General features: G+C 39.6%; 1 protein-coding gene across 1 annotated transcript in view; it reads left to right on the top strand.

Annotated features, from left to right (window-relative positions):
- Positions 1-986: 986 nt before the first annotated feature.
- mtpn (myotrophin) overlaps positions 987-10,000 on the top strand; it is a 31,156-nt gene continuing 22,142 nt past the window's right edge. The window contains exon 1 of the mRNA XM_081364250.1: positions 987-1,234. Within this exon, the coding sequence (XP_081220376.1) occupies positions 1,075-1,234 (160 nt within the window). The 5' untranslated portion in view covers positions 987-1,074. The remainder of the gene's footprint in view (positions 1,235-10,000) is intronic.

The raw sequence follows: 10,000 nt of genomic DNA, 5'->3' as shown, positions 1-10,000 counted from the left end.
CCTTAACTTCCTGTTTCAGTGGAAATTACGTCAACGCATCAAACAAAGATGCCGTTCCGTTTGATCATTCTTCAAACATAAGAACGTTACTTTTGAATGTTCTCTGAGCGTTCTGAAACAAGAACGAACATTCTATTTAGGGTTACTGGAGGAACGTTTGTTCATGAGTTTGAACGAACCTTGCCAGAACGTTCCATTAGCTGTGATTCAGTGTTCACTGTGTGCTGTGCAGTAACCAGTACACTAGTGCTGAATTCAGCATACTAGCATTCTACTCTTACTCTGCAATATTCATGTAATAATATTCATCCTACTATTCCAGTGGGCATTCAGAGGTCAGCGAGGGGAACCCGACTGCGCTGAGAAACACAAACTGTTTCTCTTTCTGTCAGAAAACAAGAGTGATGAGAAGCAGCAGGAGAGCTGAAGGTCTGCGTGAGTTCCAGAACGCTGCCTCCTGCTGGACACACACACACACACACACACACACACACACACACACACACACACACACAGACGGTCTGGAGGAGGTTCATGTGTGTCTCATTATCCCCGTGTGTTCCTCAGAGAAGCGTGGGCGAGAGAGGCCGTCTGCAGAGGAACATCATGAGGATCAGTGTGTGTTTGATGGTGTTTCCTCAGTGTTTGTGTGCTGGTGAGAGCGCATTTAGTTTCAGTTGTTGCATCCGCAGTCCTGACTGATGTATATTGCACACAAATATGGAAATCACCAGAGCATTTCTCAATTTAAACCGTCTCCAGAGAGCAAGATATCCGGTTAATGCAACAAAAATGTGTTTGCAAGGTACCAGGATCGCATAATGAGCAAGATTTGTGAATGAATCGTTATTTTGAATCAGATCTTTTGGATTTGGCGGTTCATGAAACGATACTGAATTATTAATGCAAAACTTTTTCAGAGTACATTTTTGCATGTTAATGCAAATTATATTTAAGTGAAAAGTGTGTAGCTTTTGTAGTTTGCATGATTTCTTCAAGCCTCCAGAGATCTGATGCTGGAGAAGACTGACATGCATCGCTCATGATGAAAGCGGGAGGTTGGATCGGCTCGTAATGAGGTTGTCGCGCACAATCAGAGCTCACATCTACCAATCCCCTGCGGCCGCTGAGCTGGACATGACAGCAGTGATGGATGATGGAAGAAAACTTGGCCTTATGGGAGTGACAACAGGAGGTCAGCAGCTCCATCTGATCAGGTTTGAGTCTGACACACGTGAACTGAACATCTCATGCAGCGAATCACATTACAGCCACACGGAGACTGACGAGAACAGCGTACGGGGATTGTTTATTACATTTAATGCCAAAAATCCCAGCTAACATTCTCAGAATGTTTTGGCAAGGTTCTCTTAAAGTTATGAGCAAACGTTCTCCCACCAACGTTAATAAAGTTGTCTGGTCTTTAAAAACCTTCTCAAAATGTTATTTATACATCGTTCATTGAAAAAAAAAATCGGAAACATTTTAGTTGGACGGTACGCTAACGTTTTTTAAATGTTGCTACTTATTTCTTTACTTTAATTTTAACTTATTATCCCTGAAAATTGTCTCTGGCTTCACAGTACATATATATCACCACATAAATACACATTAAACATTTTTAAAAAACCTTGCAATACACAATTTTTAAAAATTCATAACGTTCAGAGAACATTCAAAACTAATGTTCCCATAATGTTTGCTGAATGTTTAGTTTTAAAAAGTCTATGCTGCGAACTTCACATACATTTGAAAACGCAGCGTTTAATTGAACCTGATGTAAACATGACGGATTTTCTTCTTCCATGAGGGGGTTTGGCTTCGCAACGGCAATGCATCTAGGCAGATCATTGAAGAACGCGACACCAGTAGAATTCAACCAGAGAATGTCTAATAAGGGGAGAAGTTCCACTCTCAGTAAACTTCCGGCTTCTGAACTGGTTGCAGTTCCACTCTGGCTCCACATGAGGGCGCTCACAGGATGAGTGCAGAATGAATGGAGGTCTATGGCGCTATACCCCTCAAAATCCACTTTTCTCAGGATATCATTTTTTGTCTAGTAATTTGAATGTTGTATTCGAAAGGAAATGCAAAGAAATTACACATTGCTGGGTGTTAGGTTTTTTAGAGTCACTTATTTGCTTTAAAAAGTCTTTTAAAATATCAATGACGTCACACACATCGTACGACCAGAGATACTGCTTTACGGCAATCCTTCAGTCGCTTTGGTGCTTTCAGCTCTGCACTTTCTTTTCTCTCGAGGCATCGACAACACAGCTGACACAGGCAAACACACAACACAGCTGACAGGCAAACACACAACACAGCTGACACAGGCAAACACACAACAGCTGACACAGGCAAACACACAACACAGCTGACACAGGCAAACACACAACACAGCTGACACAGGCAAACACACAACACAGCTGACACAGGCAAACACACAACACAGCTGACAGGCAAACACACAACACAGCTGACACAGGCAAACACACAACACAGCTGACAGGCAAACACACAACACAGCTGACACAGGCAAACACACAACACAGCTGACACAGGCAAACACACAACACAGCTGACACAGGCAAACACACAACACAGCTGACAGGCAAACACACAACACAGCTGACACAGGCAAACACACAACACAGCTGACAGGCAAACACACAACACAGCTGACACAGGCAAACACACAACACAGCTGACAGGCAAACACACAACACAGCTGACACAGGCAAACACACAACACAGCTGACACAGGCAAACACACAACACAGCTGACACAGGCAAAGACACAACACAGCTGACACAGGCAAACACACACCACAGCTGACACAGGCAAACACACAACACAGCTGACACAGGTAAACACACAACACAGCTGACACAGGCAAACACACAACACAGCTGACACAGGCAAACACACAACACAGCTGACACAGGCAAACACACACAACACAGCTGACACAGGCAAACACACAACACAGCTGACACAGGCAAACACACAACACAGCTGACACAGGCAAACACACAACACAGCTGACACAGGCAAACACACAACACAGCTGACACAGGTAAACACACACAGCTGACACAGGTAAACACACAACACAGCTGACACAGGTAAACACAACACAGCTGACACAGGTAAACACAACACAGCTGACACAGGTAAACACACAACACAGCTGACACAGGCAAACACACAACACAGCTGACACAGGCAAACACACAGCTGACACAGGTAAACACAACACAGCTGACACAGGTAAACACACAACACAGCTGACACAGGCAAACACACAACACAGCTGACACAGGCAAACACACAACACAGCTGACACAGGCAAACACACAACACAGCTGACACAGGTAAACACACAACACAGCTGACACAGGCAAACACACAACACAGCTGACACAGGCAAACACACAACACAGCTGACACAGGCAAACACAACACAGCTGACACAGGCAAACACACAACACAGCTGACACAGGCAAACACACAACACAGCTGACACAGGCAAACACACAACACAGCTGACACAGGCAAACACACAACACAGCTGACACAGGCAAACACACAACACAGCTGACACAGGCCAACACAGCTGACACAGGCAAACACAACACAGCTGACACAGGCAAACACACAACACAGCTGACACAGGCAAACACACAACACAGCTGACACAGGCAAACACACAACACAGCTGACACAGGCAAACACACAACACAGCTGACACAGGCAAACACACAACACAGCTGACACAGGTAAACACAACACAGCTGACACAGGTAAACACAACACAGCTGACACAGGCAAACACACAACACAGCTGACACAGGTAAACACAACACAGCTGACACAGGTAAACACAACACAGCTGACACAGGGAAACACACAACACAGCTGACACAGGTAAACACACAACACAGCTGACACAGGCAAACACACAACACAGCTGACACAGGGAAACACACAACACAGCTGACACAGGGAAACACACAACACAGCTGACACAGGTAAACACAACACAGCTGACACAGGTAAACACAACACAGCTGACACAGGCAAACACACAACACAGCTGACACAGGTAAACACAACACAGCTGACACAGGTAAACACAACACAGCTGACACAGGGAAACACACAACACAGCTGACACAGGTAAACACACAACACAGCTGACACAGGCAAACACAACACAGCTGACACAGGGAAACACACAACACAGCTGACACAGGTAAACACACAACACAGCTGACACAGGCAAACACACAACACAGCTGACACAGGGAAACACACAACACAGCTGACACAGGGAAACACACAACACAGCTGACACAGGTAAACACACGTGCTAGAAGAGTTTTTGTTTTGTTTCTGGTCCCGCTTCGGATGCCACGATGCCATCAAGCGGTATCTCTGGTCGTAATCAGTCCTTCACCGACCAATCAGCGTTCATTAGCAGAATGCTAGCGTGTTATGGGCAGCAACAACTCAACCTGTAAGAAATCGAAAGGACATAAGTACTCGTTCATTCAACTTTCGACCTATAACCCATGTTGAACTTGCAAAGTCTACAATCAAATCTGAGATTTCTCAGCGGCAATCGGGTGAAAGAGACAAATTTAGCCGTCTAGCCTCATAGACTCCAATTCATTTTGCACTCATGGGCGATCGCCCCCAGTGGAACTCTGGTGGAACTACAACCACAATTCGGTACAATAGGACTTAATAGGGAGTGGCCAGGCTCTCCGTAGACGGGCTCTGATTCATCCAATCAGATGACGGCTTCAAAACTAGTTTTGTGTGCCTTATGCATGAGACGTTCAGCCAGCGGTCCGTGGTCGTGACATCTGAGGCTGAGATTACATGTCAAGTGAACATTAACCAACATCAGAGAACGGCAAACATGCGAATATGTTACTTTTGTGTTACAATATTTCGTTACTCCTTAAAGAATCAACTAACTGTGTTACTTTTTATGAAAAGTAATGCATTAGGTTACTTTTGCGTTAATTTTTCTCATCTGGGTTGGGCCTGCATGTTTGTTTTTTAATAATAATAATAATAATAAAAAGATATATTTTCGGGAAATGTAAAGGCCCTTTCACATTAAAATTGAAATGAACAGGAGAGGTCAGTAAATGGAAAAACAAAGTAACTTGCGTTACTTATTTGAAAAACTTTTTGTAAATTTAAAAGTAATGTCTTACTTCACTTGTTACTTTAAAAAAAAGTACACTCAAAAAAATAAATTTTGCCTCCTGTTAAATTTAATAAATTAAAATAAGCAAAAGTTGTAACACAATTGTTTAATATTTTGTCACAACTTAATTCAATTGTGTTCAATCAACCTAATATATTAAAACTGAAGTTTACTTACTTAATTTGTGTGAAAACTACATGAATCATTTTTGTTGACAACCAACTGGGCAGTGGATCTGTAGTTCCCAGCATTCTTTGCAAGGGACTGCATTAGGAGGGTAAATTTAGGGATTAAATTGTTATTTTATGTGTTTTTCTGTAAATGTAAAGATGTTGTTAGTTAATGTTAGTGTTTAATATTCAGTTATGTTAGAAACTTAGAGGACTTTCTGTAATGTTTTGAATTTTGTGATTACCGTTATGCAGAAGAGTGGCGACTGTTTAGTTTAGGGCTGTGGGCACTCAGTATACTCTATACCCGCATTAAACCTCCTTCGCAGACCTGCGTAAGTAATATTCAGTATTACTCTGTGAAAGGTGGTTTTAATTAAATTGAACACTACTAGCTTTTATCTTTGGAAATAACTAGAGTCAAATTAGCTAAAATTATAATGCTGGCGATTTTAGGCAGGGCAAAAATTACATGTAGTCAACCTGACAAAACTTTGTATAGCAGGAATGACTAAATTAATTTAAGTTCATACAACAAGATTACAACAAATCATTTCAAACAAATTAGATTTTGTTGGAAAAATGTAATTCATTTTCGTGGAAAAGTTTTCCTTTATTTAATCAAGTTCGTTCAACAGCTTATTTTTTGTAATTCGACACCCCCAACACTGGTTGTTAAATTATTGAAATATTAACTTAAAATCTCAAGTAAGTGTTTTAGGTCAAAGTTTGGGAATCTCTGCATTACAGTATAGCTGAAGTTTTTAATTGCCTGCTTCAAATGCAGAATGTTTCTGCTTCCGACCTTCGTCATTCTACCGTTTAAATGAAATAACTCCGTTCTGGTGCAGTTTGGACATAATTACAGGAAGACACGCCTGAATCTCCTCTGAGATATCGCCAGTGATCTTCCCTCTGGATGAAGATAACAGCAGTTTAGAGCAGAATTGTTCTCATTTTATATTCAAATATGTTATTTGCTCTGTGTGATAAAGCTGATCTTCGTTCAGACTTGCAGCCGCTCGGTGAGAAGAGGAGGAACAGGGTTATTCCACAGGCTGTCAGATACCAGAGTGAATTTATATGGTGCCATTGTTATTTTTAAGGCAAGACGCTATAATAATGTTCATGCACTGGACAATTTTGAGATTTTTGGCTTTTCATGACATGCTTCAGAGTAGTGGGAAGAGAATATCCACAGTGCACATTTAGTGTTTATTTTATTTGCATATGTAGGTTTCAATCAGCACTTCAGCAGCTTCTCACACCAAACTTTACACTTTCATTCATATCTATATTCTAAATGTTCGTTCATATATCATTCACCTGATTTATAGAACATTCTATTCTTTTTTTTTTCTGTCTGTTGCCAGTATTTTCTGATTTATCGAGTGATTAAAAAAGAGAAACCCCAAATGCCCTGTGTCATTTTTTTTAACTTATATACCACAAAGAATTTTTGACCAATGTTCTGATCTCTGTCCTGCAAGTTTGTGCATATTTAATATGATAATGCTTTATTTGCATATTTAAAGGGATGGTTCGGAGTAAAATCAACCTAGGGTCCTTTGCACCATGACCTTGAGCCAAACACCCCCCAGAAGCCTTTTCCCCTTGGTTGAACATTATTAAAGTTAGAGCTTATTTAGAGGTTTCAGCCGGATGGCTTAGTGCAGGCGCTAATGGATCCAAGGCTGTATCTGGTAAATTACCCCACTAATAATGCCCAGAATGGCACCAAACTTCTACGGTAGTACAAATAAGTTCTGTACTCATAAAACCAGGCATTGGAAAGTTTGTAAGTACATCAAGAGTTTATTTAAATAACACTTGCCTGACGGCTCATGCTACTGCTAACCTGGACACCGATGTCACTTCCGTGATTTGGGAAAAGCATGTAAAAGTCCTGGCAGAAAGCGATGCATAAGGATGTAGTGTAATACGAATTATTATTTTTTCCGAAGTGTTGACAACTTAGTGTTAACTAATAACTGTTGCAAACTGGTACTACCAAAACAATATTAGTGCATTCCTGGAACTTATGCATCGCTTTCTGCCAGGACTTTTACGTGCTTTTCCCAAATCACGGAAGTGACCTCGACGTCCGCGTTAGCGGCATGAGCCGTCAGGCAAGTGTTTAAATAAATAAACTCCTGATGTACTTTTTAAGAGTTATGAGTTTTATGAATAAAGAACCTATTTTTTACTGTAGAAGTTTGATACCATTCTGGGCATTATTAGTGCGGTAATTTACGGGATACAGCCTTGGATCCATTAGCGCCTCCAATAAGCCATCCGGCTGATATCTCTAAATAAGCTCTAACTTTAATAATGTTCAACCAAGGGGAAAAGGCTTCTGGGGGGTGTTTGGCTCGAGGTCATGGTGCAAAGGACCCTAGGTTGATTTTACTCTGAACCATCCCTTTAAGCATACCATTTCAGAAAACTTGCAATTCTTAAAGTAATCAATCTACTGGAGAAGTATATCTTAAATTCAAGCCCTTGTCTTGCCTTAAGTTGGCCTATGCATCCGAATATTTGGTCTTTGCATTAAAAAAGTTGTTATGCAGCACAAATCTTTGCTAACAGTGTCTCAGTCCTTATAGCACATGCATGAGCTGTTGATTGCGCACACATGAAGCCTGCGGTGTCCTCGCGAGACCCTCATAAACTCAGATGCTGAATGTCATTATCGCCTCATGCTTCTGTAACGCAGCTAATGTGCGGCGAGCAGGTGCTCTCAAGGGCTTCGCTGTCCAAGCGCTGCTTTATAACCCTCCTGACAAACACGCTCTCCTCTATAGATGTTTTTGTCCTCTAGCTAGATTGGTTTTCTTTTGAGAGCTTATTTCATGCAATAATAGTGTCACGCGGTGCTGTCATCGTCTATATTTCAGAACGTGGGAGGTAAGGTGGTATGGCAAGCCGTTTTGACTTTTAATCTGGGATTTGTGATATCAACAATTAATTTTTCACTAGTTAAAATGCTACTTCTTGGCATCAGGAAGTGAATTTTTTACTAGTAACACTGGCAATTTTTTATGGCAAGCCGTTTTAGCTTAAATTGTACCCAGTGTTACTCGTCGTAATTGCATTTTTACTAGTAAGAATTGAATTAGAGAGCTCTACAATTCAATTCTTACTAGTAACAATTCCAATTAGAGAGCTCTTTAATTCAATTACAGAGCTCTGCAATTATACATATCTTTAATTAATTTTTTTACTAGTAAAAATTCAATTAGAGAGCTCTGTAATTGTAATTGCTACTAGTAAGAATTGAATTGTAGAGCTCTCTAATTCAATTCTTACTAGTAAAAATGCAATTACGACGAGTAACGCTGGGTACAATTTAAGCTAAAACGGCTTGCCATAATTTTTGACATCAGGAATTGCTTTTCTTCGAGTAAAGTTAATTTTTTAAATCAACAATGACATCATCACTCGCAGAAATATGAATTCCTAATATCAAGAATTAAATTTCAACTTGTAAGAACTGTAATTCTTGATCATTGTATTTTCACTAGTTAAATGTCACCATAATGTATAATTATACCAAACTGTTGATATCAAGAATTGATTTCTTAGTTGAAATTCCAGTTTCACACACCAGAAATACAATTCTTATTAGTAAAAATCATAATTTTTTACATCAATAATTGCTTTGTTACTGGTAAAATCTAAATTCCTGATATAAAGAATTTAGTTTTCACTAGTTTGAATGTTAATTTTTGATATCTGTAAATGTATTTCAACATGTTACATTCGTTATTTCTGAAAATGTATTTCTGATATTAATAATTAGGAGAGTAATCTCAGATATCTAAAATGGCTTTCTTGCTATAGTAACAATCACATTCATGATATCAGAAATTAGCATTGTCACAAGTTACAATCTAATTATTGCTATCAAAAATGAACATACTCGTAGCAATTCAATTGTCGATATCAAGAACAGAGATTTGCACTAGTAATCACGTAATTATTGATATCAAAAATAAAGATTTTTACTAGTAAGAATTGTATTTCTGATATGTGAAATGGAGATTTCAACTAGTAAGTAATCAATTCTTGATATCAACAATTGAATTTGAATGGCAGATGGTGACATTTAACTAGTGATGACGTCATTTTTGATATCAAGAAGTGAAAATTGACTTGAAATGAATAATTCATATCCTGGGAATGATTAAAAGTCTTAACGGCTTGCCATAGCCTATATGTGGGAAGGTGAAGGTGCTGTTTACGGAGGTTCACATAAGAAGCTGATAAACTGTGTGATCTCCTCTAGTTGCTCTTTTCTGTGTCTGTTTTAATGGTGTAATTCTGCTAGAGCTTTAGAAAGACATTCTTCATTATAATTGCAACATAAAGAAACCTAAAGGAACAGGACGAGCGGTGCTAGAATGTTTTGCTAAAGTTCTTATGTTTTGAAACGTTATTTCTGAATGTTCTCTAAAAGTTCAAACATCCAGTAAAAAAAAAAAAAAGTTTTATACGAACGTTAAAGGAACATTCCAGTTTATCAGTTTTCAAACAAAAGCCTATGTGAAATATAATCTATTGACAACCATTAAAACGTAGCTATTCTGACTCTGTCTCCAC

Source organism: Scardinius erythrophthalmus (genome assembly GCF_964197995.2).
Source record: "Scardinius erythrophthalmus genome assembly, chromosome: 4".
Lineage (NCBI taxonomy): Eukaryota > Metazoa > Chordata > Actinopteri > Cypriniformes > Leuciscidae > Scardinius > Scardinius erythrophthalmus.
Note: the sequence above shows the minus strand (reverse complement) of the source record. Positions and strands in the feature narration are given on the sequence as shown.